General features: G+C 37.4%; 1 protein-coding gene across 2 annotated transcripts in view; it reads right to left on the reverse strand.

The window, feature by feature from the left end:
- Positions 1-2200: 2200 nt before the first annotated feature.
- NPHP1 (nephrocystin 1) overlaps positions 2201-16683 on the reverse strand; it is a 54273-nt gene continuing 39790 nt past the window's right edge. For both annotated transcript variants that reach the window (XM_063443661.1, XM_063443660.1), the window contains exons 16-21: positions 16086-16162; positions 14312-14411; positions 13645-13757; positions 7119-7192; positions 4101-4145; positions 2201-3037 (exon numbers count right to left, since the gene is read on the reverse strand). In XM_063443661.1, the coding sequence (XP_063299731.1) occupies positions 2759-3037; positions 4101-4145; positions 7119-7192; positions 13645-13757; positions 14312-14411; positions 16086-16162 (688 nt within the window). In that variant the 3' untranslated portion in view covers positions 2201-2758. The remainder of the gene's footprint in view (positions 3038-4100; positions 4146-7118; positions 7193-13644; positions 13758-14311; positions 14412-16085; positions 16163-16683) is intronic.

Consider the following 16683-nt stretch of genomic DNA (forward strand, 5'->3'; position numbering starts at 1 on the left):
AGTGCCTGGATGTCCTGCCGGATTGTAGCTCCCATTTCTGAGGTGGCCGAGCGGAGATCTTCTTTGGTGGGCAGTGCTCTCAGGAGGTCTAACCACGGGGGCCGTTCTGTGCCGCCCGTGAGCATGTCTGATGCCGGTGATGACGGCGCGGACTCCTCCGACGCCATTGATCCGTCGGCGCCATGCGGCTGTGTCGCGAGGTCTGCAGGGGTCACCAGGAACTGGCGCAGGGACGAGGTAAGCTGTCCCTTTTTGGGCTCTGGGGTCTTCCCGGTCTGTGGGGTCCTATTTGGTCTCCCCATGTCGGCAGTGTAGCGGGTAGGTTGCGGTTTTGGCATCGGGACCCGGGCGGCGGGAAAGTTTAAGCGGCCATGTTCTTCGGCTGCCAAGCCACGCCCCTCCCACTTTGACGTTTCTATGTTTTCTGGCAGCACACTATTAGTTGCATCCACTGTTGTGTTGTTTCCGCTGTTATTCTTCCTGGTGACTCACAGTCAGATTTGCCTTTTGGGTTTTGGGTTTGTGTTGCGACCCATTAAAGGGACACTGTAGGCACCCAGACCACTTCAGCTCTTTGAAGTGGTTTGGGTGCAAACTCCTATCACCCTTAACCCTGCAGTGGTAAGTATTGCAGTTTTTATAAACTGCAATAATTACCTCTGAGGGTTAACTTCTCCTCTAGTGGCTGTCTACCAGACAGCCACTAGAGGGACTTCCAGAATTGAAACAGACTTTTGGTCCGTTATCTGATGCTGGACGTGTTCACGCTCTGCATGAGGACTTCCAGCGTCAGATTTTTCTTATAGGAAAGCAATGAATAATGATTTCCTATGGGGAGATCCTATTGCAAGCGCGGCCATTGCCGCACATGTGCATTAGGTCTCCCCTGCCGGCGGGGGAGGAGCGTGGGTGGAGCTGAGCCAGCGCCGAGGTGGACACAGGTAAGTGACTGAAGGGGTGCCGCGGGATGGGGCCTTGACACAGGGGAAAAATACAGTGCCAGGAAAATGAGTTTGTTTTCCTGGCACTCTAGAATCCTTTTAAGGAAAGCAATTCTGTCGTAATGTTTTTTTATTAATTTTTAATAACTGCAATAGCACAAAAAATTTGTACCTTGAGTTTTGTGAATTATAGGCAATTGTAATATACAGTGGTTTACAAACGCCTCAGTTAACATAATTTTCGATTTACAAATGAAAATTCATTGAAAATAATGCCTCGGTTTACACATCTTCTTTACAATACAAAGCAAGTTTCCCCAGGATGCATTGCGCCTGGGAGGTTTATAGCACCGCCCCCATGCAAGCTGCAGTCTGTGGGTAGCATGTGGCGTTGAGTGTGGAGTTGTTGGAGTGGCTTTTGCATCGAGTTTTGGAGCCAGTTGGTGCATTTCTCAAGTTGTGGAAAGGTAGGGAGCTGAGCTTTATCGTTTGCATGCCTTTTATTGTGTGTTCTGCATTGTGGGTTGGTTTCCATGCCAGCTCATTTTGACTTTTTTCTGACCTCCAGAATGGATTCATTGGTTTTCAATGCATTCCTATGGGAAACCGCATTTCGGTTTACAGATTTTTTTCGCAAAAAGAAACATCCCGCAGAACGCATTTAATTCGTAAACCGTGGTACCACTGTATATTCTTATAAGTAAAAATTTAACCAAGTTCAGAAAAACAGTAAGTATATAATACAGTGAACAGAAAAAAAAAAGGTGAAAGCGCACAAAGAGTGGAATATTTTACCTTTAAAATCTTGTATAGGTCCTATTTTCAGCAACAGACAGTAACTGTGGACCCTATATATAATATATACAAGAAAACAACATAGTGTATACTGTTGAAACCTATTTACAATATGTGGAAAATAAAAAAGGTTCACTCACACTTTCCAGAGCCACATAAGTTAGGCTCTGGACTGTAAAGGTCTACACTGGATCTGATCCTCCTCTTAGATGTTTGCAATAAGTTTTTCTTAGCAGGAACTCAGGAACCAGGTAAGGTAAAGTGTTAAAATAAACATTTATTTGGTATAAAATAATAAAAGCAGAAATTGCTGACACAGAGCTGCTGTGTCAGCAAGTTCTGCTTTTATTATTTTATACCAAATAAATGTTTATTTTAAACATGCGAGAAAAATGCGAGTATACCTAGTATGAGCTAAATGTATGAGTTGGCCTTGATGATATGCTTGACCCAAGAGTGTTTGACTATTTTGTAGTCTTGAACAGAGATAAGGACCACCATGTCTACTTTATATATAGCGGATATTACTCCTTCCTTAATCTATAGAAAAGCCCCATCCATCAGTCGGGCTTGAAATAGTATTCTTTGCATTTTTTTCAATATATATTTTAGAAGTAGTATTCTTTTTGCTCCGTAAAATTAGCTCTATTTCTTGATGGAATGATCATTCCAGCTTCGCAAATTTGAGTTTAACTTTAAGGTCATCAGGAACAGAAGTTAAGGAATAAGATGAAGCAAATATCACATTCAAACTGTAACAATATTACACTGATATTTTATAGAAAGGTGCATAAATAATCATATAAGCAATACTTGGAAAAAAACAAACAAAATGTATATATATAGCAACATGTTTTAAAAAGCAGTAATACAAACATTGCCATGTAATAATTATACAAATTGCACAAACATAGCTGGCATATTTGTTTTCTGTAAAGTGATTCCTGTGTAATTGTACAATACCAATAGCAACATCTAGTAAAATCACAGTGTATTGGCTATTGTAGTATGTTTTGCGACTGTCATAATGAAAGCAACGGTTTCCTGGCTGCATCAATAAAATCATATGTTACTTCTGAGATGTCAAAAGGCTTGTGAATGTTGTCAGGAGACAGCAGGAAGTGGAGAGATCCATCTTTCTCTCGGTTTTGTTTTAGGAAATCAGCAATCACTTTCCAGCGTGAGGCTTCTACCTCATCATCAGTCCACTTTGATCCCTGCAGAACAGTTGATTGTAGAAGAGGGTATGCTGTGTCATGATAAACATGGATAAAAGCATTCTTTACAAACTCTTTGTCCCTCTGAAAGAGAAAGAGAGTTCTTAGCAAACATAGTATAAAAATTTAACAAATGAAACATAAACATCAAATGACAAATGTAACATTTAAGAAGTATAAAGGCTTCTAAATAGCAAATAATATAATTGTTAACGTATTTAATTTAAAATTTTACTTTCATAATAATTTCATACTATATATATCTGAAACAGCCACCACCAATCTCTTCCTGCATGCCCTTCCACGCTCTTAAACGGTCACAGATGTAAACTCAATATTAAAGCATTTAACATAGCTGTTGTATCTAGAGATTCGTTAACAGAATACCAAGGCACAATAAACAGATCTACTATGCATGCTATGTGTTCTCTAACTTTGTAAACAGTACAAACCAGCATACAAATGCATTTTCCTGCTACTGGCAAAAATATGTTGTGTTATATTTTATATATTCATGTTATATTTTGAAATATAAATTTTCCTCGATTTAGTTTGGGCATTTAAAAGTGATGACATTCCTAATTTTATATTTAGTTTACGAAATACTCTTGCTATATTTAACATTACAGAGCACTATATTCAGCAGAAATTAAAGAACAGAGGTGTATGGATATGTAGTTTAACATTTGTTTGCAGATCACTGCTTTTAGAAGCCACCATGTTCAAGGAGATGGGGACAGATAATTTGTTTGCACTATAACCTGTGCAATGAGCATATGTTATTTTGGTACTTGGAGTGTACCCTTAAACACATTTTTAAGTTTGAGTGTTCTGTTTTGGGGTTTTTACAATGTAATTGTATATTTAAGCTGTACTGTACCAGGGATTATCTTTAACAACCTAACTATTTGTAAGAGATAACTCAGTTTAAAGATTGGACTTTTAAAGCAATGTGAAAATAAAGAATGTGCAATCCTTTACCCACGTTTATGTAAGTTCACATCAACAAATACCAAGGACTAGGAAAATATTTCCAATTAAATATAAAAAATATTTAATGATTTCAAAAAATAATAATTTAACCAAACAATAACAACACATAGAAAAACAATAATGGTTTAATATGATAAACAAGATGTATTGTTACCTTCTCTGATCTCTTCATAGAGTTCTGTTTTTCAGCCCATCCACTCTAGGTTCATCAAAAGAAAAATTACATTGACATTAAAAAGGAACGAGGAAGCCAGGTTAGAAGTATGTTACTAAGCTAAAATAAAACACAGGCTAGTCAGAGGAGTCTTATTAAGAAGCATCTAAGCTTTTGGACTCTCAATGAAGTGCAGCTCTTTGAGAAAGGCAGGAGTGCCAGAGCTAACAGAAATTAATCCCTGGCTAAAAGAAATCCTCCCCATATCAGGGGGGATGTGATTAAAACATTTAAATACATAAAGGGAATCAACACCGTAAAGAAGGAGACTATATTTAAGAAAATAGATAACTACCACAACAAGAGGACAGTCTTAAATTAGAGGGGCAACGGTTTAACCCCTTAAGGACCAAACTTCTGGAATAAAAGGGAATCATGACATGTCACACATGTCATGTGTCCTTAAGGGGTTAAAAATAATATCAGGGAGTATTACTTTACTGAGAGGGTAGTGGATGCATGGAATAGCCTTCCAGCTGAAGTGGTAGAGGTTAACACAGTGAAGGAGTTTAAGCACTTTCATTTGTATTCAAACTTTATTTCTCTTTTTTGACACAGTTACAAATAAATTAAACAATAACAAACACAACACAGAAAGTTTTTTTTAAGAAGGGAAAGGGAGAATAGGAACTCCACCACGCCTATGCCCCTCTATCTTTCTCCCCTTCAGACATCCAATCCAAGCCAGCACTTTTATAATGGTGCTTTATATGTCTGGAGGGTTTCTTTTTTTTCAATTTTAAAATTTGGTTCATGTTTTACAAACGTTTACTACATTGGAATGAAAGCAAATACATCAATGATAAAATCTCACAACACGCTGAAGTGTTCCTTTAACAACTATTTAAGAATCTCATTAATTGCTCATCCACATGGATTTCTGAGTAGTTGTCAAAGATTGACAGTTGGGTAGTAATTACCCACAAGGTTAGGAGGAAAGCAATAAAAAGCAGTAGAAATAGATTTGAGATTAACTGTCAATGCATATAAACATAACTATACTAAATTTTACCAATGAGTGGGATTTTCTTGCACATTCCTCAGCAGTCATAGACTGGCTGGAGACAGTGTCTTTAACTAACCTTGACAATAGCTTTGCACTAATTTCTAATTAGTCTCCTTCCTGCCATCTGAGTCACATCAGAAGAAAATGATTCTAATACTGCTGTATGTTGGTTTAAGATTCGTTAGTAGAAACTGAATTACACTTGTACTACAGTTTCTGTATGGCAAGCTCTTCTGTAACATGTCACAAATGATTCTGCATCATTAAATATATTAAACTACCCATACAGAGACATACTTTTCGTTATCAGCAACACCTATACATTGGTAGCTACAAGGCCGGATTATGAGCCCATTGGGCCGGGTGCGGACAATTATGATGGGCCTGTTTACAGAATCTTATCGACAGTAAACACTAAAACACCCCCCAAGGGTCATGTATCTGGTGGAGGTGGTGCTGGAGGGAAACTCACAGAATATAGTGATCAGAAATCACATCCCTATGCTAATCTCTCGCTTTCATCTTTCAAGTAAATCCCTACCCCTTAACAGCGGTGTCTGGTGAAGCAGAATGTAGTGGATATAGAAGCTCCATCAGCCTCTATGTTAATCCGACCCTGGGTAGCTATCCTATGTGTAATGGTCTAGGTTTACAATTTGGACATGAAATAAAGAAAAAGATAACTTGCTTACATTCCAATATTATTCATCCTACTATCTCAAACCGTCATTTGTTGATAAAAGGTATTACAGCCATATTTGGAACCATTTGTACAGCCTACTGTCAGGCTGAGAAGCTTTAATCTTAACCAGAAAAGCAGATTTCTTATAAAATTAAATGAACATAACTATTGTAAAAGTGTTCTTTGTTATTTACTAATTGTTCTAAAACCTTCAGAAGGTCTGGGAGACATGAGACAATTCATAATCATTTTAATTATTAAATAATAATATTAACTAATTACACATGTGCTTGTTATACAGGCTTCCCCAAACTCCGGCCCTCCAGATGTTGCTGAACTACAACTCCCATGATTCTATGAATGAAATAGATTGGCTGAGAATCATGGGAGTTGTAGTTCAGCAACATCTGGAGGGTCAGAGTTTGGGGAAGGCGGTATTAGAAGCACATGTGTAATTAGTTAATATTATTATAAGATCATTTTCTCCAGTTTATCTACCTGGTTTGAATAATTTTGGAATTTCTCAACAGCAATCCTTGTAGGAATTTCATTTTCTTTTTCGAAGCATTGTAAGCTAGTAACGTCTAATACGGCTAATACGTCTAATCGTTAAAAAAATATATATATAATTTTTTTATAAAACCTATGTTTTGATTTTCTTTTAAGGAATTTGTTCAAAAGGAAAAAAATACACAAATTATGGGAAAATACACAAATTATGTGGCAACTAATTAGCATGTATAAATTATCTATGTTTATTAGGAATGCAGAACTGTATAATGGTGGATTTAGTAAAGTGAATGGTTAACTTTAAAGGAACACCATTAGCCCTGAGCCAGGGATACCCTATTTAATAGCCCTGGACATACCAATAATCTGGCACCGCATGGTAGATTCTTCAAGGTATCTCTTAAAGTAATACATATGGTAAATACGGTGGTAAGGCTGTGTATTGCCAAGAGTTGGTAAAGCCAGCTACAGTACTATGTATGGTACTGGGGAACTTGTAGTACATCTGCACCACAGAAAACTTGTCAGCTTATTTAATATTGCGACATGTGCTAAGATTTGGGATCCCTGGCTTCAAAAACACCCAGATATATCATGCTGGCAAATCACAGACCCCATAAATCATGCATTCAACCTAGGTTGATTTGCATACCAAGATTTTTTGGGGCGGGAGGGGGCAGTTTGTGGGCATGTGAAGTCGACCCCTTTAAATTCATTGCGTAAGTCATTAGAATATTTTCGGTTTGCGTCACTGACATACCCTCAGAGCATCCATGATATCAGTCTGCTCAATTACTTGAGGAAATGTGGCCAAAACAGGGTTACAAATCAGATCTGGAATAAAGAAATCAGAATTTAAACAAATATTAAAACACGTTTATCCTGTCAACTATCCAACGGCAAATACCTAGAATAAATTTATAACAGTCATATATTCTGAATCTAGAACAATGGTAAGTATACGTGCATTATATTAGGTTGAGTGAAACTGTAGTTTGTAATCCATGATCAATATTATTTTTTCTGCCACTACCATACAGTCACACAAGGTATGTTTCAGAACAAAAATGCTGTACATTTCAACTGTCAAAGTAGGGTAAAGATTACTGCTAAAGGAATGTGATAGTTACAACCACAAAGCAATGCCATGTTGTTATATATGCAGTTCAAAGATAAGTAAAATAATTAAGAAACATAGTGGTTTAATGTTTAATGTTTAATGTGAGAAATGCAATGTCCTTAGACAAATATCGATACATTTATGGCGTCCCAAGACTCTTAAGGATACGTCTATAAACCAATGTGTACTTTGAAGGGATCCCAAGGTTTGCAAAGCATATGTAAAAAAATAAAATAATTAACTCATTCACAAGAAATGACTTGTTAAGGCTGTCATGATACAAAGTTATTTGACCAACGCCTTGTCACCTGAACATGTTAAATTAAAGTTAAAGCAGAATAAGAAAGCAAGCAGATGTGGAAAGAACAGGAGTGGTTTGATAAACAAGTAATTTAATGTAATCATGCAATTCTCTCAATAATATTTGCTTTCTATGTTTACTGCCATCTTATGGAAAGTGCCAACTAAGACAAATTTAAAAAAAAAAAAGATTCCTTTTAACTCTCTATGTAGTTCACAGCTTTCAAATATTCAAAATATAAGGAGGAAAATAAAAAGGGACTAATAGGATAATGCTTTTGTATGACACAGCCATGTTACAATGCTGCCGCCCAGCCCATGTTGCCTCTATTCATGGTTAATAAGTATGTAGGTGTTTAGAAAAATACCCCTTTCTGTCTCGGATTTTTTTGCCTGAAGCTGAAGGAAACAAGGTGAATAGTTAGTTTAGGACCCACCTTTAGATGGCAGGTGGGCTTACACCTAATAGCCATTGGAGTAAAACAAAAAAACTCTAATTGTTTAAATATGCATAGGGATTTAGGGTAGTGCGCAGGTAACTATTTTCTTTGGTTTTTCATAGGATAATACATATAGGAAAATGTGTCCAAATAGTGAAAAATGTATATATGAAATAAAACTTCTGACTCCTGACTAGTTCTCTTGTAAAAATCGCAGTATGATCCACAAACAGGAGGGATCGCACTGGGAGAGAGAAAAATAGGAAAAGGGAGCAATAGCAATTGGGACAAAAAATTACGACAGAGGGAAGCTTTTTGGATATGCAAACTAAATACTTTGTCCCGCCATAGATTAAATGAAGGCTTCTCCTTCTCGACATTTATCTAATGTCACAATTGTACTCATTTTTAAATCAGATGTGGATTACGGTAAATTATATTAGTAGCATATATTGCTCATTTTTCCTATTTTCTGTGCTCTCTCCCAGTGCGATCCCTCCTGTTTGTGGATCATGCAGGAATTTATTTTGTTATTTGTGTCAAGTTTTTGTGGGTTTCCCCTCTTGGAGAGCACAGTTTAGGTGACAGTCCTCCATATAGGAGGTTTGATGCTGTGACACCCTTTCTCGCCCTGTGGGAACGAGGTATAGCCACTGCATCTTATTTTGTGGTTTAGTTCTCTTGTATCACTTTGTATTATATTTTCATGGGACACTCTCTCCACCATAACCACCTGTAGTGGTTATGCTTCCAATATGCCCCTGGTTCCATCCCAAATGTCAATGTTACAGGCACCTGGGCTACACATTGTCTCTACCAAACTGAAAATGTTTTGATACAAAACTGGAAGATGGCCTTAGGGGGATGCTGGCACCATAACCACTACACCACGCTGTAATGGTTATAGTGCTTAGAGTGAACCTGGAAATTGTATTTAAGTATTTTTCTTTTGTACCCAGATTAAAAAGATTACATAAAAAGAACACAATTACTTAACCATTAGACTTAATCTTTAAATTATTAAATAAAAGCGCTGTTACAATTTCCAGCAGGGTTATTCACTAAAGTGAGAATTGCTGGGAGGTCAAACTGAATTTCCAGTTTGATGATAAAATAGCTGAATGGAAAAATGTTGGCCTTAAATCTAAAATTTACTTTTAATTCATGACAATCGTCGTCTTAGTAAATAACCCTGCCACTGTTTAACAATGTATTGGTCAAGCTATGGATTAAAACCAAAGAACATTCTACTTAAGTAAAATATGAAGCGGTATAAATATATAGTTTAGAAAACAGTAAAATAATTTTTAGATACCCAAGTGAGGTTATTAGGAAGTGGATGCTGTATCACACGACAAAGGCAGTGCCAAAAACGATTTTTCCTCACCGATCAAATAAGACAATTACGTTTAAGTCACTGAGAGGCCAATAATCACTTTAAACCAAGTATACAGTTCATATAATTGGAGCAATGGTGCCGCAGTCAACCATTATAAAACCATATTACAACTGACCCTTTACATAGGCTTGTATGTGAGCGATTATTCAAAGCGTACTGCATATTGAAATTTATTGGGCAATCTCCGGTGGCAATGGTAGATACAGCAGCACAAATTCCATTGTGAATTTTCTAGAGACAAGAGTTTCAGAATCCCTCTCCTGGGCAATCTGGTTAAATATAGGGAGTAATTAAAATCATTCGAAATAACGGACATTCTGCTGTTTGTGAATTGTACACACTGCTGGAAAGTGTCTCACACAATCAGCAAAACGCTGTAAAGTCTTTTCGATGGCTATCAAATATAAATTGTCACAAACTCTATTAATAAGCAAGTGTTCGTTATTTACGGAAACCTACAATTATAAAACCTGAAAGATGCAATCACACAAATTACTTTAATTGCTTTTACTGGGAGGAGTGATGGGAGAAGCCAAGCAGAGAACACGATGTGTAGCTTAAAAACTACAGCTGTTCCTCTAAATTCCATACGAATAGAATTAATTAATACGTTGAAAATTTCAAGGCTCTTTAACTGATATTCTGTGTTGTTCGTAAGGCTGCAAATGTTACCATTACAGATGTTTCAGAGAAAAAGAATACAGAGCAACCCTTCACTATGATTTAATTAAATTAGTATAACCATAGACTTTGATTGTATTTACCGGTATATTGAAGGATTTATTTATTCTGCAGATTTATCGAGAACTCATTTGAACCCGCCTGACAGTGCAGTTTTTACCTGCTGATGTATCCTCACAACAGGTATACTGGAATTGGTATATTGAGTAATATTAATAATTGTCATGAGTGCATGGACATTAGGAAGAAACGTGCTCTGCTCCTACACTCTGATCCATGACTGCAAAAAAAGGAATGTATGCTTTACATTCATAGACATGGTACCAGTGTGTTGGATTTAAATTTATTTCTTTCCAACAAGAACATATAAACACTGTGCTTTTGTCTTATTTAAGATTTTCCCTTTTCTTATTAGCAAGACACATATATGAAAGCACCATGCCTGCAAGTATATCCTGTATATCATGCTAACAAAATATAAGAAACTCTTAAAGCGATGATGCTGTGCTCATACCTTTGTTCTGGAATGAATGCACTGTTTGTTATTTTTATTATAATGATGCAAACTAACATTTGCTTTTATAGATAACTGTATTTTTCTCACTGATGATAATGATGAAGAAAAAAGGGCTTTAGAGCCCAGTTACATGTATATATGGAATTTTTTAATTATTCATAATTCAATTTGACCTGAGCCTAAAGCAGCGGGATACTGGTCATTAAATATATAGTTTTAATGTATAGATGTTTTTTGGGTTTTATGAAACAACCAATTATCACGGCAGAAATTCTTTTTCCTACAAACGGTGAAATAATGCCAGGTATACTATACCTCCTTCTTCCGTTGCGTGTGTGAATGTCTTCTAATGTATGAATGTAGAGAGTTAATTAGGTGTGTATTTGTGTTTAATATGGATGGAAATGCATGTGTGATCGGTTAGAACAATAAATTTGAGGGGGCAGAGCTAGCCACCAAGCTGAGCGGTAGCAAGATCTCTGAGCTCCGACAGAGTGACGGGTAACTGCCTATATTTTACCCTGTACAGCGATACAATCTACCCCACTGAGGTCCCAAAAGACAGGAGAGGACATAGGAAGCATTCCCTCTTGCTCTCACAACCAGACAGGCCTAGACCGTAGCTCCATCTCCGCCTTGGAAGACGAGGACCCGAATCTAGAGGATCTTGTGACAGCCCGGCAGCAGCAGAGCCTTCTCCCAGAAGCAACCTGACCCACAGTAGGCTACCAAAACTGACGTTACCACAATGGTAACAGAAATCAAAACATTCTTTGCCTCAGAAATGGTGACCTTAAAGGCTGACCTAAGCACGCTAGGAGGCAGAACCAAGGCCAGAGAGGAGAACTTCCAAAACCTTGGACTCAAACAACATACCACTAATACTCACCTACAGGAGGTATCAAACACCTGTGCAGCGCTAAGTGCTAGGGTGGAACACCTAGAAGACTTAGCATGGCAACAAAACCTGAAAATTCCCTGATGCAATAGATGCTGGAGAATTACCACATTATATCAGAAGACTACTCACAGTTGCCTTGACACCCAAGCAAGCCAAAGGTATTCTGCTGTATGGACTGTACCTACTACCAGGAGGCTCCAAGAACAAGGCATCGACTCCCAGGGATGTAATTTTATGCTTTAAGTCACAATCTGACAAGGACACCTTCCTTTTACAAGTTAAAGGTCAATCACCGTATAGGTTTGAGCAACATGCTTTAAGCTTCTTTCATGACCTCAGCAAAACAATGCTGCAGTAGCACGCTACGTTCAAAGAGGTGACCTCGCAGCTGAAAGCAGCAAATGTCCTATACAAGAGGGGGTCGAGTGACTAGATCAACGCTACAAACTAACTTCCCTGTCTAATGCAGACAGCTTTCTACAAGCTCTGGGACTGGCTAGCCATGCAGCATCTAGATATGGATAATGTTACCATCTTCACTCCAGCTGGTTTCACAGCCCCGTGATGAGGAGCACACGGAAGATGCCCTTCTCGGCCAAACTTCCATTACACTGGGGTTTTACATCCGATGCTCCAATTTTATGTTACCAGTTGTACCCTCCTTTAAGTTTTCATTTAGATTTGTTTCTACTCATAATTGTTGTATGTATATACTTTACCAATGTAGAAGTGATCTACACTTGTTAACTGTCCTCTAAGAAACACAATAGTACCTAAGCAATGTACCAATGCTAAGGAATAGTTTCCATAACATCCCTCCCTCTCCCCCCCTTTCTTGGACTTCAGGGTTATAAAGCTCATTAATTCCCAACCAGGCTAGAGAACTATCTCACACATACAACCAGACAGAAGACCCAGATACACTTCTCGGTGTGATTAACCATATGATATCTTTGTACCAGTAGGCAATCTGCAGACACATCTCTTTCACACACGCATACCCCAGGTTAAATGCCTTATTATCTGTTTGTTTTCTTGGTCTTGGATGGCTGCCACGGTTTACACTTTCATATATGCTACTGTATATTGACCTCGCTTTACCAAAATCTGTATTATGTATATCTTTAAAAATGGGTGTGGATCCTTGACATGTTAGCTTTCAACATTGTGTCATACTGTGCATATGTCATTTATTTTACAAGCAATACTTGCTCACCTGCAAAAATAAAGAATGCAATTTAAAAAAAAAAAAAAAAAAATATATATTTCAATAGCTACTTATGTATGTTTGTGCAAGTATGAGCATGTGGCTAATTAGGTGTGAGAGAGTATGGCTAGTTTAGAAAGTAAGCATGTGTGTATTGTGTGTATTGGAAAGCGGCTGATTAGGTATGTAAGTGTGATAGTGGCTAACACTACGTATATATTTTTGAGGGAGTGTCACTTATAAACCAGGTAACACTACAGCTGATTAAAAAGTATGTGCATCACTAATTAGCCATATGTGTTTGTGTTAAGTACATATGCATCATGAACAATGCTAACATTTATTTCACAGTTGTGTGTACACACATTTTAAACTTTGTTGGACATTATGAAATAAAAGTACATTTCGATTAGGGTTTGTCTGCTGTTAATTAGTTTCTCAATGAGTATCTAGGGAACTCTGTTATCTATGCTACAATTCATAGTTGGCTGAAACTTCTCTCTTTTAGGAACCATTGCCACATTTATCCTATTGAATTCGCTTTTATCACACTCTATGCTGCTTTTGAGATATATATATATATATATATATATTCTGAAGTAATCGGAATAAAAATACACTTGGAAGGTACTTTCAGAAACTGTTTAAAGAGTCATTGTGTAAAATCCTGTGTCTCACCCTTCTACAAGCATCACCGGAGCGTAACACTGTAAATCCTTACCCGTGTTCTGCATGCTTACTCTTTCTTTCAAAAGCACATCGCCGAGGATCTGCCGGTAGAGCACTAACAATGGAATGTAGCACATGCTGCCAACCATTGTTTCTGGAAGAAAGCTGCAAAGCAGAAAAAAAAATACAGGTGCTTGCACTTCGATACAACTAGAAAAAATACCTCAAGGCTAAATATATTTCATAGAGATTTAAAAATGAATTATCTGTGACTGACTAAAGATATATATACAGGATTGCATTTCTATGGCTTGTTACATTTGAAAACAGTACTTACTTTAGACAAGGTGACATACACTCAATACTGATGCTCTAATGAAGAATTTGCAAGATTTTTATTCTACCTGATAATTTATTATAGACTTGGTATATTAAATGAACAACTCTATCCACAATCCTTAGAACACACTTTTGGGGTGCAGTAGTTGGGAGTACATACATGTACACACTTCCATTGCAGCATGTATATTTACTGCTCTGATGCTGGTGGGACAAAGAAACAAGGTAAAACAATGAAGGAAAAAAATAAACTAAAAAATCTAGACATTTTTAATATATTAAGCTCAATATTACATCACAATTTTGTAACTTGTGCCCATTACTTTAGTGTAAATAGCAGAAATAAAACATGTTAAGTTATACAGGGACATTCTACTTACTTCAACAATTCCCTTCGTCTTGTGTTAGAGGATCTAAGTTTCACTAGAAGACGAGGTTGTCTTCTCTGGGTTATCATCTGATGAAAGACTCCACTGTTGGCTAAAGAAAACCAAAGTAAAGTATTCTGTTGGTAATCTGGTCACAAACACACTCATATGTATATGAGTTTTAGAATCTAATACTGCATGAATCTTTCTAGAACTGTAACACATACTAATCGCAGGCAGCACTGACTTGTATGTCTCAGTGCTGCCCATTCAGTAATGTCATTGCCTCAATCCCTAAAACATCACACTACACTACATATTAACACATATACTACACACATAGTACCCTACAATACACTAACACTATTACTAAACATTAACCCATACACTACCCTAACAATACTAACTGTACTAACAGTACATTAAAACTTAAACTAACCCTAACCTATAAAAACACAACATAAAGTGCATGCTAGGAGAAAATAATGCTATCGCGAGGTTCTGGAGACATTTATAAACCATAAGACTTTTGGTCTCGTTTTTTCAGATATCTCCAGAGCCCACAATGACATGCTTTCCATTATTCTTTGTAATTCACGATATGATAGCCACCATAAATTGCAGGTTCCTTAACTTCAGGGCAGAACATCTAGCAGAGATTAGAGGAAGATACGCCAAGATTTTCTTTTAAATATATCTGCTTAGTAAGTTCAGGTATAGTACTAAGAGGTATATATTTGAAAAACATAAAATAATGCTAAACATAACAATCACATTCCCCTTAACAACTTTAGCTCATTGGGCAGGAGAGTCTGCAAGAGTGGCTAAACCCTTAAAGAATAACTATAGGGTCAGGAACACAAACATGTATTCCTGACCCTATAGTGTTAAAACCACCATCTAGCCCCCCTGGGCCCCTCATGCCTCCATAAATATAGCAAAATCTTAATATTCAAGCCTGAAGCTGTAGATCTGCATGTTGTTTGCGTCAGAAAAACAAGCAGTCTGCTGACATCATCAGAAGTGGTGGCCTGATCCAATCACAATGCTTCCTCATAGGACTGGCTGAGACTGACAAGGAGGCAGATCAGGGGCAGAGCCAGCATGATTCAAACACAGCCCTGGCCAATCAGCATCTCCTCATAGAGACTAATTGAATCAATGAATCTCTATGAGGAAAATTCAGTGTCTGCATGCAGAGGGAGGAGATACGGAATGTGTGGATGCATTTTAGGCAGCCATGACCCAGGAAGGATCTCTAACAGCTATCTGAGGAGTGGCCAGTGAAGTTATCACTAGGTTTTAATGTAAACAGCACATTTTCTCTGAAAAGACAGTGTTCGCAGCAAAAAGCCTGAAGGTAATGATTCTACTCATAGAACAAATGTAATAGGCTGTAGTTGTTCTGGTGACTATAGTGTCCCTTTAAAGTTATCGGTGGCCGTCTACTGAGAAAAAATATACCTACATTCCTCTCAATGGGCAGTCAGTGGTAAGCTGAGACTATCAGCTAATGCCAGTGGCCAACTGGCAAAATCTTTCTCCACAGTGGCAAGAGGAAGTCAGGGGGCAATGGTTTTGGACGCATTTCAGGGTTAAACCATTGGAAAACGAGATAACCCCTAAGGGAGGACAGCCCCTGGACAATTTCAATGAGCTAAAGTTGCTAAAGGGGTTTTTGTTATTTTAAACATAATTATCCTTTTCTTCTGCCATCAGTATGTATCATATATAAAAGAATATCTTTAATCTGAATAAATAAACAAGATTAATTTGTTCATGTTACCTCGCCTTGAGATAGAGGGATCCACTTCAACACCACGTTCATAAGGCGTACCTCCATTCAATGGGAGTTCGTATGTCCTATAACAAAGCAAAAGAAAATATAAAGTAACTGCTATTATTTACAGTAATATATGCCAATATATTCAGCATCTCTATATGATACATGATGACAAGGGTCTTGTATAAACAAATTAAGTCTAAAGGAAGTAGGAAATAATCCCACAAAAGGTCAAAGTGCTATAAAAAAAAAAAACTTGTAAAGTAAGTTACATCTGATTGAAAATGAAACTCTTTATATAGAAAAGACAGGGAAGGCAAGAAAGAGGGAGGGGTGGCCCTGTATGTAAAGAATAGCATAAAATCTAGCCTAATAAAGGTTAGTGAGGCGAACATAGAGTCAGTTTGGGTTACGTTAGAATTTGGTAATCACACAGTAACTCGTGTAGGTGTGATTTATAGGCCCCCAGGACAAATTGAAGAGTTAGATAATCTACTAGTTGAAGAAATAGCTAAAATGACAATGAAGGGGGAAGTTATCATCATGGGTGACTTTAATCTTCCTGATGTAAATTGGAAAACAAAAATAGCTACTTGTGCCA

Source organism: Pelobates fuscus, chromosome 2, assembly GCF_036172605.1.
Source record: "Pelobates fuscus isolate aPelFus1 chromosome 2, aPelFus1.pri, whole genome shotgun sequence".
In the NCBI taxonomy this organism is placed as follows: Eukaryota; Metazoa; Chordata; class Amphibia; order Anura; family Pelobatidae; genus Pelobates; species Pelobates fuscus.